The sequence below is a fragment of the Phalacrocorax carbo genome, chromosome 1 (assembly GCF_963921805.1).
Source record: "Phalacrocorax carbo chromosome 1, bPhaCar2.1, whole genome shotgun sequence".
In the NCBI taxonomy this organism is placed as follows: domain Eukaryota; kingdom Metazoa; phylum Chordata; class Aves; order Suliformes; family Phalacrocoracidae; genus Phalacrocorax; species Phalacrocorax carbo.
The window spans coordinates 22,588,881-22,605,224 of NC_087513.1; the positions used below are offsets into that span (position 1 = coordinate 22,588,881).

General features: G+C 38.2%; 1 protein-coding gene and 1 long non-coding RNA gene across 2 annotated transcripts in view; both read left to right on the forward strand.

The window, feature by feature from the left end:
- The window catches only part of MOV10L1 (Mov10 like RNA helicase 1), a 28,525-nt gene extending 12,964 nt beyond the window's left edge, over positions 1-15,561 (forward strand). The window contains exons 9-18 of the mRNA XM_064441710.1: positions 884-1,078; positions 2,842-2,956; positions 4,370-4,547; positions 7,094-7,209; positions 10,476-10,622; positions 11,316-11,437; positions 12,227-12,326; positions 12,775-12,939; positions 14,456-14,629; positions 15,406-15,561. Of these exons, the coding sequence (XP_064297780.1) occupies positions 884-1,078; positions 2,842-2,956; positions 4,370-4,547; positions 7,094-7,209; positions 10,476-10,622; positions 11,316-11,437; positions 12,227-12,326; positions 12,775-12,939; positions 14,456-14,629; positions 15,406-15,561 (1,468 nt within the window). The remainder of the gene's footprint in view (positions 1-883; positions 1,079-2,841; positions 2,957-4,369; positions 4,548-7,093; positions 7,210-10,475; positions 10,623-11,315; positions 11,438-12,226; positions 12,327-12,774; positions 12,940-14,455; positions 14,630-15,405) is intronic.
- On the forward strand, positions 4,879-6,549 carry LOC135313917 (uncharacterized). Its single transcript, XR_010373419.1, has 3 exons — positions 4,879-5,258; positions 5,615-5,706; positions 6,499-6,549. It is a non-coding gene; the product is annotated as an uncharacterized LOC135313917 (long non-coding RNA).
- Positions 15,562-16,344: the final 783 nt, after the last annotated feature.

A 16,344-nucleotide genomic window follows, 5' to 3' on the forward strand; every position in this document is an offset into this window, starting at 1 on the left:
AGACCGTAACTCTGGACAGTTTAGTGTCTGCACTGAGTTTGTGTATTGGAGAAAGCCAGGCTATAGCTTTAAGCTGAGCAGGTAGTGTTAGTTGGCATGCAAAAATGGTACTGCTGCTAAAGAGAAAGTAAGCTAGAATCCTTCTGGGATGCTGTTTTTTCAGGCACATAGTAAGTGTTGGACTGTGTAGTCAGTGCTGAGGGGAGAATTGGGCTCTGGGTAGTGCTGGGATGAGTTCATTAAGGGATTTCAGAGCAGCTGGTGTGTGCTAGATCTTTTGTCTTAAGTTCCTTAGAAAACATTCTTAAGAAACTCTTCCCTCAGATCTATTCCCCTGTCACTCCCCAAGGACTGCTTACACATATAAAGTGCATTTTTCAGAAATAAAGGATCTTTCCTACTTTCTCCACTTGATGTGTTTACAGTTAGGGTTCAGTTCTGAGTAGTTTTAAGCAAGGTAGAGCAAAGCTGTTGCTGCAAACAGTGAAGGGGTATGCTTCAAGTTTGTCTGATGGAAATGTTTGGCTAATCTTTTTCAGGAACAGTAGTTCCAAGGTGTTCCTTGTGACAGAATTATTAATTCTGTACCTAGTATAGTGGGGTGGATTGTTGGTCATTACCCATGCTTTTGATGAAATTGGGGGTTTGAGATTTTTTTACTCTTGGGGGTTTCTTGTTTGGTTGGTTAGGTTTTTTTAAATCATAAATGATACCTGGGTTCAACTCAGGGTGGGGAGTAAGTGTGAGGAATAACCTGAAGTTAGCAGTTCTCATATGTTACTGAAATGAAAATCTACAATTTGATTTTAAAAAATACTTACAGCTGGGGAAAAGAAAGTGTAAACATGTTGGTTGTAAGAACATAACTTCTGCTTACTTGAAGAAACCCTGGATGCAGTAAAGAACTCCTGTTGCTTGGTTTCTCTGATTTTACTGTTGGACGCTATATTGAAGCCACTGTAACAAATGAAGAAGAATTACTAATAGCACCTGTAGAACCATTTTCTCCAAGAAAGCCTAAAATTATTCCAGAACCTCAGCCAAGGAAGACAACAGTGGTTGCCCCTAAATACAGAAGGTACTGTGAATTAGAGAAAAAAATAGCACATAACTAATACTGCTGTATTTGGTATTGCTATATCAGTTCACAGATTCACAGAATGGTAGGGGTTGGAAGGGACCTCTGGAGATCATCTTGTTCAATCCCGCTGCTTCAGCAGGGACACCTAGAGCAGGGGGCACAGGAACGTGTCCAGGTGGGTTTTGAATGTCTCCAGGGAAGGAGACTCCACAGCCTCCCTGGGCAGCGTCTTCCACTGCTCTGGCACCCTCACAGGAAAGATGTTTTTTCTCATATTAAGGTGGAACTTCCTGTGTTCCAACTTGTGCCCATTGCCCCTTGTCCTGTCGTTGGGCACTACTTTTTCAGTAGTGTCCAGTAGAGTCCAGTCCCATCCTCTTGACACCTGCCCTTCAGATATTTATAAACATTGATGTGATCCCCCCTCAGCCTTCTCCAGGCTGAACAAACCCAGGTCTCAGCCTTTCCTCATAAGGGAGATGCTCCAGTCCCCTCATCATCTTGGTAGCTCTCCACTGGATCTGCTCAAGCAGTTCCCTGTCCTTCTTAAACTGGGGGCCCCAAAACTGGACACAGTACTCCAAATGTGGTCTCACTAGGGCAGAATAGAGGGGGAGAATAACTTCTGTCCCCCTGCAGGCCACACTCCTTTTAATGCATCCCAGGATATTGTTGGCCTTCTTGGCCACAAGGGCACAGTGCTGGCTCATGGTCACCTTGCCGTCCACCAGCACTCCCAGGTCCTTCTCAACAGAGCCACTTTCCAGTAGTTCAGCCCCCAGCCTGTACTGGTGCATGGGGTTGTTCCTCCCCAGGTGCAGGACCTTGCACTTGCTCTTGTTGAATTTCATGAGGTTCCCCTCGGCCCAGCTCTCCCATCTGTCCAGGTCTCGCTGGATGGCAGCACAGCCTTCTGGTGTATCAGCCACTCTTCCCCATTTTGTATCATCAGCGAACTTGCTGAGGGTGCACTCTGTCCCTTCATCCAGGTCATTGATTAATATGTTGAACAGGACTGAACCCAGCACAGACCCCTGGTGAACACCACTAATGACAGGCCTCCATCCAGACTTTGCCCTGTTGGTCACAACCCTCTGAGCTCTGTTGTTGAGCCAGTTCTCTGTCCACCTGTCTGTAATGCTGACAAAGAAAATGTGAAATTGGGAGTCTGTATGTGTGTTTATATGTATGTTGTAAGCAAGATAATTGTGGATATTACTGATAGAAGACGTTGTTTTAGTAATGAACTGCTTGATTTCTTTGTAGATTTGTCGAACAGGAGTTGTTTCTGCTATATAATGTGATAAAAAAGATAAACACTGTTATGTAGTAATCTGCAAGTAACACTTGTGTTATTAAGAAAATAGATGGAAAATCAGGAAGAGTTTTCTGAGAGAGTTAGCTTCTTAACTCCTCAGGCAACTTTGACATCTATACCTGATAAATGTTTCCCGTCGTTCATTCAGAACTTTTCCTTTTGCAAATAAGTCTCCATTAGACTTACAGTATTTGCTTAGTTATAAAAATATCCCTAAACTGAAAAAGCAGGCACATGATGTTTTCAAATAATCTGTAACTAGAACACTTATCTTTCTTCCTAGCATAGCAAACTTCTCAATTGTCACTTTGAAGGAATAATTGGGTCTGTCTTGTGTGTGTGTGCGTTATGGTTTTATAGCCTTGATGATGTGGCATGTTAATTAGCTCGTTTTCACATATATAGTTTGAGAAGGCTAAATGATGTCGTATTTTTCTTTTAGAAATCACAGAAAGCAGTTGCCAAGCTTTCTTCCACATTATACCATACCAGATGAGTTAAGAAAATGTGTGGAGCAGAAATTAGACATACTGACCTTTCAGCCTCTCCTAGCAGAAGTATGTACATGTAGGCTTATCTAAGAAAATATATTTTATGTAAGTGTGTTTGTTCAAGCTGGCCTTAATTTAGCAAAAACATGTAGTCCTTAGTATAATATAAGATGATGTAATACTGTTACCAAGTAGACTGAAGACTTTAGTCTGTATCTGGTAACTTCCATGGGTTTCAATATGTCACACAATCCAAGCTTACAAGAGGGTAAATGTGAAAAACTGAAAAGGGAGTAGAAGTATACTGGGGGTGGGGGATATTACAGAAGCTGAACAAAGATTATTCTTCACTCTCATTTTTTAGATATCATTGGAAAGGGGTTTTTGGGGTGTCAGAGCAGTAGTCCAGCAGTTTTTTTCATAGCAAATGAAAGCAGAAATTCTTAAGTTATTACAGTAACAGAGGATTCTTTTCTGGTTGTTCAGAACTGTTTTTTTTTTTATATATATCTTCAAATTTAATTCACAACCAAACCTGAAGTCTGACAAGTCTAAGAAGGGTATTACAGTGATTCCTTCTCCAAAACTTTGTCCTGATTTCTGATAGAATGTTGCTGCAGTTCACTTTTTTGTCTCCTAACTTTTTAGGTACTTACAAACTGGGGCTGATAGTTAATATTTCAGAAATGTAAAAGGCTATGTTGTCTGCTTTCTAAACAGCTCACTCGAAACCTGAGGTCACAGCATTAAGATAGCATGTTAGTGATCCTATCTCAAAAGGAAGATAAAACTCTGTAGTGTTTGAAATAGTTTTATACTGAAAGCCTGCCATTAATGGTAACTTTTTTTGATGACGCTTGAAGTTCTGTCTGGTACTGGTGACTGTTTTAAGTCTGCTTCAGAAAGCACTGTTCATTTGCCTTGTGCTTCCATGAGATGATACCAAACAGCATTCTGTCCTATCAGCTGTTGTTCAGGCAGAGCTTTATACTGTTGGAGAATGCCTCTCCAGTGAGATGCATTAAACTCTGAGGGAGAAAGTTCAGGTTCTTTCAGCTTGCCATAAGTTGTATAGTTATAAGCCAGGACCAACACTGACATGACTCTCTCTCTTCACCCATCTCTGCCCAGTGTACTTAGATTTTATGCTTACTGGGATTGCTGAGCGTAGAATTCAGTTTGTAGACTGCCCCTGAATTCAGATGTTGACACTGCCCTTGCAGTAGGGAGAGACTTGGTTAACTCTTTAGCTGACTGGCTGTTGTATCTGAGCTCCAAGGACTGGACTAATTCTGCTGTGGCTACTGGGGAATTTAAAATACTAGCTAGTGTATAGCTACATGTATTTAGGTGCCTTAATTGGCAACCCAGTTGCTGTGCAGTCTGTCTTAAGAGGTGTTTTGTATAATGTTAAGAATAGTAGGTTCCATATATTTGTGTAGAAGTTATAACAATAACGTATACTGTTTTGTTTTTCAGCATCTTAATCTAGATAATTATAAAGCAAACTTTTCTACTCTCTTGTGGCTTGAAGAAATCCATGCAGAAATGGAGATAAAAGACTTTAACATGAGTGGGGTTACACTGAAAAGGAATGGGAGCTTTTTAGTGTTGGAAGTGCCAGGATTGGAAGAGGGCAGACCTCGCCTGGTTACAGGTAGTAATTCCTGTGAGCTAAAGCCTAACAGCATGTTGATCAATATTTTCAGTGCAATACAAACTCCATTGCTTATTCATTTGTTTAAAGAAGTCTTTCACATATCCGAACACTAAGTTATTAATCTAGGCTCCTAGACAGGTGCACTGCACTGTTAGTGTCTCAGTGTGACTCTTACAGTGGCTTCTGTCTACAGCAGCATTGCATATGTCTGTTCTTATGCATGTTCCAGTACTTAAGCATTTTTCATGTACAAAAATTGGTGGGGCTTTCAGCAAAAATGAACTGGGCAATGTAGTTATAACTTAAAAGACAATAGGTGTATCAAAAGCAAAAGCTGGGAAAGTAGTTAAAATTTAATTCAGAATCTCAAATAATATAATACACAAAATAACTGTTTCCAAGTGTCGTTGTCTGATGGCGTCAATATTGGGTAGCTTTTCAAATGTAATACACAACTGCATATGGCATTTCAGAACAGGTACTCATGGCTACAGCAACTTTGCTGAAGTTAGTTAACATCTAGAATCCTGCAAATTCCTAGTTTAACCATGCAAAAGAGGAATAAATTAAGTGCTGCAATGAGAATTTTACTATTCCTTCTAACAGTATGTTCCCCTTTAACTTTGTTTACAATTAGGTGATAAGGTGATACTGAAAAGTCGGGTCTACTCTGAGCATATAATAGAGTACGTTGCCTATATTACTGAGGTAAGCAAGGCATATCTCCTGCTGAAAATACTGCGGTCTGCAGGTTTCAGAGGGGAAGCTGGCAATTTGTGGAATTACAGACTACTTTAACGTGACTTTTGGGAAGCTAGATTTGTTTTTTCTATATTCTGAATCGTGATTTTGTATTTTTATTGTGTTTTTTTCTAAATTATAATCTTTACCAGCTCTGAAAGCACTCATAACATAATCTGAATATGCAGTATGTTGGTAGCATGTAAACCTATGTATTCTTTTTGGAGGTTACGGGGGACGTTCAATGCTTTCAGAGATGCTACTTTGTGTTTTGAAGTACTAAACCTTCATCAGTAAACTGATTTTTTTAATATTTGCAACAGATATGTAATGAAGATGTTACTCTTCAACTGAATGCAGACTTTGAACAGGCTTACAACTTGGAACCCATGGATGTGGAGTTCGTTCACTGCAGGTATTTTAATAAGTTTCCAAAAAGCTGCATTTAATGATTGCTCTAGTAAAGTGACTTAAAGTTTACATGACTGTCAATTAGTTGTTTTGGTGGATACAGATAGGAGAAGGACATAATTAAGATCTTGCCAATTCTTTCACGTCTTTCGCTCGACGCACTTTTGCCACTGCATTCATTGGTTAAAAAAAACTGCAACTGTAGTCACGATGTACCAAAAATTCTTGTCTTAAGCCTCTATAAATGATTGCACCAATGTGAAGCAGTGAAATGGGGGGGGGGGGGGGGGGGGGGCGGTGAGGTGGGGTGTTTTGGGTTTTTTTTTGTTTTGTTTTTTACAGAAAAAAAAATATACTAATATGGCTGCAAGACTATGCAAAAAAAAAAAAAAAGTTGCTGATGTTAACCATCCATCCTTTTACACTTTTGTTTTATTCGTGGGATGTTATTATGTGTACAGAGTTGCTTAATCTTCTCTGTAAAACCAGCTTTGCAGAGAACTACCTTGAAAGGCTATCTAAGTCTGGAACACCAGGTCATCTTTGTGTCACTGAAGAGCTAGAAAATATGTGTATCAATGTTATTCATAGCAAAGCTGTTGACTGGCACTTCTGCAGCTTATTTCTCAATAGATGCTTCTTTAAAAAAAAAAAAAGTGGTTTTATACAAAACTCTTATTTTTATATGTACTGGTGCCTAGTAAAAAAAATACCTGACACCTTTTGAGTGTATGCTGTTGTAGTTTATGGAAATGTAAGCTTTTACTTTAATCTACAAATTTTATTCTGGTAACAGGATTACTAGCAGGCGATGCCAGTTGGCAGTTGAGCAAGCTATCTACCTGGGTGAAAAAGGTACACTTCAGTTGACTTAAGCTGACTAGTGGAGTGAGTTTGCGGGAAGTCTTGTGTGTTATATCACTTTCACATCAGGGCACACTGGGAAAAATGCATTGTAGTTTGTTCTTAGAGGAATTTTCTTTATTTTTAAAAAAAAAAAAAACAATTCTGAGTCTAGAGTAGGTGTGATCAGAATTATTTCATCTGTTGGCCATCACAGGGGAGAGGAGTGAGAACAAACTTTTGTGAACTGTTTGAGCCAATAAGAACCGTAGAAATCATACTGTTATGATAATAGCAAGTGAAATGGCAGTGTTTTATGTTACCTCAGAATTTATTAAAAAGCACTGATTTCCCATTTTATGGTTGAGTAGAACAGTCCATATGAACTTCACACAGGTTTCTACCACTTTAATATTAGTTCTGAAAAACCAGTTTTGGCAACTCAGAGCAAGCTGATTCATCAGCAGTAATGTTAATCAGTGAAATGTGCAAAGTGTTTGTGTAGCTTGAAAATTTTTCTACTTTCTCTTTCTTCCCTAAATTTGAAGTGTTATTTCCGGAAAGGCTTGTCGTACAACCACCGCAAGCTATCAAGACCCAGAATACTACTGAGTATTGTGTTGTTGATGATGGCCTTGAACAAGGTTCCCAGCAGGAAAGTAAGGTATCTATTCTGTAAATATTCCTTAAAATACTGAATCCCATTCAGATTGTTAACAGATACCTACTGTACAGCCGTTGTTAGAGAGGAATTGCATAATGGAGTATCAAAGAGTCAAAGTTGTATTCTGCTTTCTGATGTCAGAAGTTTTTGCTTGCTGCCTGGGGACAAGGGATTGCTTGGTGATTTCTTACAGAAACTGAGTTTTGCTCTAGAAGGGCCTGACTTTGCTGCGTTACCTTCTTAGCCTTCCTCCGATCTTGCAATCTCTGCAACAAAAGTCGGTACATGGACACGTGCTCCTTCCTGTATATGAGCAGCAAGTCTAGTAGAGTGTTATTTCTGATCAGTGTGTCAGCTATTTACATTAGGAAGCTGTCACCAACTCAGTCTAGAAATTCTAGACATTTCCTGGGTGAATTGCAACAGGTGTGTGAATGATTGAAGTCTCCAGGAAGCTGCACAACCTGTGATCAGGACACTGATGCCAGTTGTTTGTCAGAAGTCTCGTCCATGTTGTCTTCCTTCTGGTGGGGATTTGTTACAGGCCACCAGACAATACTGCTGCTCTTCCTTCCTCCTGTGGTAACAACTCAGACATGTTTTGCAATTAATAATGTGCAGTCAAGGAGCTCCCTCCACATAGACCCAGACCCATGCTGGTGAGAGCAGCAGCACAGCTAGTTACTGTTCTGTGAGATGCTTGCTTCTGCTGGGACCTTTCTGTTTAACTAGAAGTGTGGTGGAGAATATCACCTGGACCTCTCATGCTTACCCCAGAGCTATATGATCCTCCCCATGATCTGTTTAAATTATCGCTAGTACTTACATGGGTAAGCAGCAAAAGGAGTAGTCAGAAGGCCTAGATGAGCCTTGCAGTCTTTCCATGACATCATGGCTCTGGGGAAGCAGAAAACATCTCTAGATGATACCTCTGTCCTGTACAAGGAGGAGTACTCAACCTCGTTGAGTGACACTTCTCACTTCACTGGATTAGGATCAGTATTAAGATGATTGAGGCATCTGGTCCAGAATCTTGCAAACACCACATTCCCTTCAAGCAGTTTTACCATGCTGCAGTCTCAGAGAGGTATCATCTTGCTTAGTGGTATGGAATGTGAATGTTAGCTTTTGTGGAAGGCAACAAGTTATTCAGCCATGGCTTCAAAATCCTCATCTGAGCCTGCAGAGTATTTGTGAAATAAATGTTTAATGTTAACATAAGACAGACTTTTAGAAATATTAAATTTAAGGTGGAAATTCCTAGCACCACCTTCTACTTCTCTACCTTTCTGTCTTCACAGTAGGTGGTCTATTTAATGGGATAATGCGATTTAATGGGAAAAATTAAAACCTGGAGGCTTCAAAAGTGTTAGTGAAGATAGTTGTCTTCCATCTTAAGGTTGTAAATGCATTTATTATCTTCACTTGCTGTTTTCAGGTCAAAAAACTGCAGAACAATCAGACAAAATGCATGGCATCAAAGGAGATGAGCATAAGAGGTGTGATGAGAATAGCTGCTCAACCAAGCCAACTTGGTATACTTTCATACTTTATATTCAAGTATAGACAGCTCAGTATTGCACTCACTTGAGTAAACCATGGCTGATTAAGATACCTTTTAGATGTCCTCGTGCTCTGTCTTTTAAAGAAATTCTAGAGCAGTAGTAGCAGGAAGTTTCATTGGAGTCTTTCTGTGGATTACTTAAACATCTCCAGTTCACAGAATCATAGAATGGTTTAGGTTGGAAGGGACCTTAAAGACCACCTAGTTCCAACCCACCTGCTATAGGCAGGGACACCTTCCAGTAGACCAGGTTGCTCAAATCCCATCCAGCCAGGCCTTGAACACTTCCGGGGAGGGGGCAGCAAACATGTAGTGATATAATTTCTACTCAATAAATTATCATTTCCCAGTCATTTACTGGAAAAGTTTTGGTCACGTTCAAAGGTTCCAATTCATTATGGGGATGCTGTGTCTCCTCCTCGGGATAGCTACTTTGGCAAAGATGTTAAAACTTCAGAAAAGTTTTCAGAAAGCCTAGATCATTTCTATGCCTTTCTGGAAAGCGTGACTTTAAATATCAGTGTACTTAATTGCTAAAGAGGGTGATTTTATCACTGTCTAGGAATAGGATGCTTAAAGAAATAAGGAATGGATTACCTAGAATCCACTTTGTCCAAGGGTTAACAAGATTCTGCTGTGGAAAGCTAAAGCTAGACTACTTCAGACAGGATAAAGAAAAAATTTCAGTAGTTGTGATTTACTACTGATCATCTAGTACTGGTACTATCCCTGAAGTACCAGTTACTGAAAGTTACTGCAGTTTTGCTATTCTAAGACAAAAGTGAGCTTGATGCTGAAATTACTGAACAGAGTTTTTACAGATTGTTTGGTTACATAATCATAGTCCTTTTCTGGCCTTCAATTTTATCAAAGATCCATTACACTTCTGAAATATTAATGGCTTATTTTCTACATGCTGTTCTATGAAATCAGATTTTTTGAGAAATTCATTAGTTGTTACCACATAAGGAAAATGAAAATTTTTTGAAGCATAATGTGAATTGGAATTGCTTTAATCTACTTATGTTAAAAATAGTTATGTGGAGTTTTTAATATGTGCGTATCTTTATTGTAGTTGGTGAAACTGTGACACTTAAACAGAGAGCTGGTGAATTTTTCAATCCTATGCTGAATGAGCAACAGAAACTGGCAGTGAAAAGGATATTGAGTGGTGAATGTCGTCCAATGCCTTATGTTCTCTTTGGACCACCAGGAACTGGAAAAACATTAACAGTAATTGAAGCTATTTTACAGGTAATGGTGGATGACAAATTAGTCATCTCTAATCTTTTCAGTATTGGAACACTTACAGTAATTCTGTAACTACAGTCATACTTTTTTTCCCAAGGAGTTTTTAAAATACTCTTTTTAAGATTATTTCCTGTAGTTCTGTGAAAGAGAAAAGATCTTGATATGGATTTAACAGAATTCTGGAATGGCTTATTTTCAAGTCTTTTTGTCTTTGTCTTTTTAAAGCTTTATACGATAACCATGAACTAATTCTGCTTTCGGTACGCTCAGTTGAGAGTACTTAGTCATGACTGTCAAGACTAGCGTTCTTGAACTGCAGAAGGTTAGGGGAATATAACGTGCATGCAAAACTCTTCTGGATCCTGTATTCAGTGAAATAAAAGGGGCGTGTTTGAGCCATTGCTACTTCTCTAAATAACCTTTTTTTAATGTCCATCTTCTTTAATGTTAGATACATTATACTCTACCAGATAGTCGAATTTTGGTTTGTGCGCCATCAAACGCTGCAACAGATCTTATTTGCTTGCGGCTGCATCAAAGCAACCTGTTAAAACCGGGAGCTATGGTCCGAGTTAATGCTAGCTTCAGGTCAGCAGAGGTAAATATTATAGATATCTGCCCGTTAATATTTCCGTTTTATTATTTCGATCTTAAAATACTGATTTAGTAATGTAACTGTCAGTGGTTATTAGGCTGGTTAGGCTTGTTTAGGATCCAAAGTACGAACATATTACTTCAGCTTTTCCAGAAGATTAACTGGAAAATGTTGATCATAGTCCTTAATTTGATTGTATGAGCATAGAATCTTATCCTCTTTCCTGCAGTGCTTAACTCTACAAGCAGTGCATACGTGTCAGTGGGATTTTTTTAATGTGGTAAGATGCTTTGACTTACGAAGCATCCTAAAATCTGTTACTGAAGTCAAACCTTTGTCTCGAAATTAAGACTACTTACACAGAAAAGTAAGCAAGTAGGATTGTCATCTTTATACAGTACACACACATTGTGTGTGCAGCTTATCTGTATATATTTATGTACATACATATGTATGTATATGAAACATCCATATGTTCAGTTTTGATCCTTACAATAAAGAAGACACAGATTTCTTGCATATCTACTTTGTTTAGGCAACTTAACGAAGAATTAATTTGGGTGTATGAATGGGTTTAAATCTGAAGTGTTTTGCTCAGCTTCTAAAACAGTTTTCAGTGGGCTTTTTTAATTCAAATTAAAACATTTCGTTTTAGAGTGGCATTTTGTTCTACAAAACACCTTTTTGTTTCTGCAGCAAATCAATGACATGGTGAAACCTTACTGCAAAGATGGTGATGATGTTTGGAAAGCATCGTGGTTCAGGATAATAATTACCACATGCAGCAGTGCAGGAATGTTTTATCAAGCAGAAATACGGTAGTGTACTATAGATAGGAATATCACTGAGATAGCTGGATGCTACAAAACTCAAAGCTTTTAGATACCATCTGTACTGTAACTTGAGCTGTTTTAATACAATCTATTGCATGTGCCTCTATTTTGAAATTATCTTCCTAGAAAACCACTTGATTTTAGTAATGTTTCAGCAGAGACTTTCTCCATGGTAAATTTAAGAATTATCTTGAATAATGTTAAAAATTTTTTACACAATAACTTCTCCTCCACTACTAGCAGGACCCTTAAATTATATTGAGCCAAAATGATTGTCACACTAAAAATGATATTGTATCTGATTTTTATCAAGTCACCTTTACTAACTGTAAACAACCACCATCACCATGTCAAGTGCTGTTCACTAAACATTCCGCTGATTTTGATTTTAACTTTGTAAAAGGACACTCTGAAGCCTAACTGACTTGAGTTGTTTGGTAGAAACAAAGCCTGGGGATTGTCTTTGCTACACCAAGTTCATTGTTCTAATTAAATAGCTGAAGGAAACTGAGAACAAGGAAAGCTTTTTTTAAGTGTCTTATACATAGTATAGTATATTGGAGTGTGTAAGCGAAGTCAAAGATTGCAAATTAAAGTTACTGAGTTGATATATATATATTACATGTTGAAAATATCCATCTTAGCTCTGCGTGTGTGGAGTTGCCTGACACACTTGACAAGGAAGTTAACAGAATTGCTGAGGTCAACCACAGGGTGGCAGAACGAACTAATCTGAAAACAACCCTGGTTTGGGTTCGTGTTATTTATTTCTAGGCTTGGACACTTCACTCATGTGATTCTGGATGAGGCAGGGCAAGCAAGTGAACCAGAGAGCCTGATTCCTATTGGGTTGATTTCAGAAGCTAATGGACAGGTAGTTCTTTTAGCATCCTTTACTGAAAGGAAAAAAGCTTTGGTTTCCTGTTTTAATTTTTGTGAATGATGTAGAATGCAAGCAGCCATTGCCTGGTAATGAGTACAGAGTTCTGGGTAGTTGTAGTAAATCTTACTCATGCAAAATAACCATGTCTCACACTTAAATGAGTTGGTTTACATCTAAAGCAAGTTTGCACTGGTGGGACAGGATTCAGTGTGTGGAAGATGTCAAAATAAAAATACGCTTTCTTAGTTTAAGGCAACAATGTACTTCTGTGCTGGGCCTAACCCTTCTTTGCAAACAGATTAGATGTTTGGAGGAGAGCAGAATGCTTGCTATAAATTGACCTTTGAATGCTGAAGTATGTACGTTTTTATTGAAACGACATTTTTTTAATAACTGTTTTAATACAAGATGGATTTTTTTTTTTCAATTGCATATACAGATAGTTCTTGTGGGAGATCCAAAGCAGCTAGGGCCAGTAATAAAATCTAAAATTGCACTGACTTTTGGATTAAATGTGTCCTTTCTGGAAAGACTGACATCAAGAGAGCTATATCTGAGAGATGAGGATGCTTTTAGTGCCTGTGGAGCATATAATCCTTTGTTGGTGAGTAAAACTGCAATTCTATTTTTTTTTCACGTAAATCAAAAAAGGAGAAAGTGTGGTTCCAGTTCCTTTTTGCTTAGTGATATGTCTGGCTTGAGCATTAGTTCTCTAGGAAAGCTTGATTATTTTTAATATATACTCTGAATAGCAAGAATGCTGAGCCCTCCAGCATGTTAAAAAACATCTTTGAAGGGGTTTTCTATTCTTAAGCAGAATAAGTCAAATACGGTGCACAAAGCAGAATTCTGAATGACAGCTTAAAATTCCCTTCCATCTCCGTTGTCCACATTTACTGTAACTTCATGACTTAATTTTCCACAAATGGACAAGTACAACTTCTACTTTTAACATAAAAAGACAAACGAAGCCTCCTCTTTAAACATAAAGATTAATTTTTAAAACATCATGTTTCAGGAAGGGAAAAAAGAAAATGTTCTTGTTTCTTTACGACCTCTTTCTCTGAAGGATAGCTTCCCAAAGCTCTTCTGTGGTGAAGTACTTAAAATCGATGTTAAGTGGCAGAGGTAGCACATAGTACGTAAGCGAGGACAGATGTTTCAGCTGCTTTAAATTATTGTCTGAATCTGAAATATAGGGCTAAAGTTAAACTTACTCAGATGCCTTCCTGTTCTTATGGTAATACACTTCAAAGAATTAAACTGAAAGCAAAAGATGATTAGATGACCGTGTAAGCAGAGGAGGGAGGAAATCTGGCAGACTTAAGGGGGAAGGTGGGGGTGTTTGGCCCTAGGCTTTTAGGTTGGGTTCAGCCTACTGAAAAACGTGTCACACTTCCATGTAAAATCTGTTACAGCAAACTTTCATTGTTGTGTTCCTTATAAAACGCTGAAGGAGAATTGGCATAGTGAGAGAGCAGGAAGCATGAGGGCGTTAAGGATACCTTTGGGCTTGAGGATCATATGTTAGTCTTTTTACAGGACATATCTTTACGAGCTGGTTATTACTGACTGGAATGTTTTCTTAAGGCCGTTCTTTCATTTAAAGATAAATACATTTTTGGTTTCTAAAGCCACCTTCTGCCAGCTGTTCTGATGATCACTTTCTGTCTGTCAAGATTTACTCAAAAAAAAAAAAAAGTTACATCCATGGAAACCCCATGACAAGAATCTGACTTTCATAAAAAAAAAATAGAGAATGTGCCTATAGATCAAATGTTTTGAGAAACTGGAGAATGATAAATGCATGATTCAGTTCTTTCTTTTTTTGTTGGGGGTGTGTGTGTGTGTGTGTGTGTGTGTGTGTGTGTGTGTGTGTGTGTGTGTGTGTTTCCCCCTTTGGAGGGGAAAGAGATGGTCCTTCAAAAAACAGCTTTTATTTAGTATTTACATATAGAAGATCACACCTGCAGTTTTTGCCTTTAATACCATTCTTTGGCAGCTTTAGAAAAGCTAAATGCTAGAGGATGGTATGGTAGTATCTTCTTGGGACCTGTGTGTACTGTGAAGTCTGAATAATTATCTGTTTCAGTTATGGATTTTGGGTTTTGTCTTTGCAGATCACAAAACTTGTAAAGAACTACAGGTCACATTCTGCATTGCTTGCCTTGCCATCTAAATTGTTTTATAATAAGGAGCTAGAAGTTTGTGCAGACACTTCAGTAGTAACTTCTTTGTTGCGTTGGGGGAAATTGCCCAGGAAGGGATTTCCATTAATTTTTCATGGAATAAGGGTATGTAAAACGTTCATGTAGTGAAAGTATGAATAAGGAGGTCTGATAAGTTTGCTGATATTGTAGATGAATTTTCTTTAGAATGAATTCTAGAAAGGATATGAAAAAAGAATAAACTTTCTTTTACAAGTAATGTGATTTCCTGACCATCTGGTTTTAGAAACAACTACTGAAGTCACGTTTGCTAAGAACTTGAGCAGCTGCCCATTGAAGTGTACTGTGGAGACATTTTGATACAAATTTAAACTTGTAGCAGACTGACCAAGATGGAGCTACAGTCAGCTGCCTTTAGATTGCCTTTGTTGAGACTTTGCAACATTAGAATGAATACAAGCCTCTAAAACTAGAGGATTATTAAGGCTTAAGCAAGCAGGGAAAAAAGTAGTACTTTGGGGAAAAAAAAAGTTGTTCTTCAGTCTTCTAAGAAGTTAGTAAAAACTGATAATATCCACTGCTTGGAGAGGCTTGATTTTGAACTCTTTTACCTTGCACAAAAGCAAGATACCAACTTGCTAACAGATGTTATTCTCAGTTGAGATTTAACTCCTTTGTTGTACACTTAAAGTACTGTTGTCATACCAATTCTCCAGCTTTAAAAAGCATTATAAAATGTTAGGTGATACTTGTTCATTGGAAAAGGTGTATAGCAAAGAAGGAAAATTTTATGTAACACTACGTCAGGTTTTTGTGTGTTTAGAATGCATAAGAATAATCTGTTATACATAGTCTCTTCGGCACCTGGTTGTCATCATCTCGTTTCCTTTCCCCTAATACAGGGAAGTGAAACACGAGAAGGTCACAGTCCTTCGTGGTTTAATCCAACTGAAGCAGTTCAAGTAATGCAGTACTGTTGCCACCTTGCTAAAAATGAAAATGCTGCAGTGTCAGTGACTGAAATTGGAGTGATTACACCATATCGTAAACAGGTATAATTGATGTCTAAGAACTTAAAGTTGCTGTATTTCATCTTGTGGTTTTATGTTGTGGCTGTGGTTTGTTAAAGCAGGGAGGCATATCTCAAAACCTCACTGTTGTGTGTCATATTACACAGTGTATTATCAGTCATTAATGATGTTTCTATTTAAATCTAAACCTAGGGAAAGACAGCAGTAATGGCACTCTACTTTTTTTTTTATTCTTAATAATTTCCTAATTTTTAAGAGAGATCTGCTTGCAGTTCTGGAGACAAGCAGATTTTCCAGTTGCTGGGAATAAAGAGTGCAAGTCAAGAATTTATTTGGAACAGCAATCTGATTCTGTCACTTACTTTCTGCATTGGGGAGTGGAACAAAAGGGAAATGTAGTGAAGTAGGTGGCATGTCACCTTGTTATGGCTTTGAGAAAACTAGAGGAATTGGGACTTCTTAGCTGTTCCATAGTCAGACTTTGAAGTTTGTGTTGTTAATTAAACCTGTAGAGAATGTTGGATGTCAACTTCAAATGCTGTGCTTTATTTTTAAAACTATTTATCTTCAAGTCTAAGTATGTGATGTCTGCTTTCATTTTAAAAAAGAAAATTAAATCTCCTTTCATTTCTAGAGGATGCTCTGGACAGTGTGCATATTGTTTTTCTTGGTGTTCTTATCTCGGTACTCGTGGCCTTGCATGCATGGGTTGGGGGAAACAGGTGTGTGGAAAAGACCAACCCTTTCTGAAGAAATCTCACTTGCAAATTGGAGCTCTGCCTGTACTGGTCCTACTGGTCAGGTGTATGC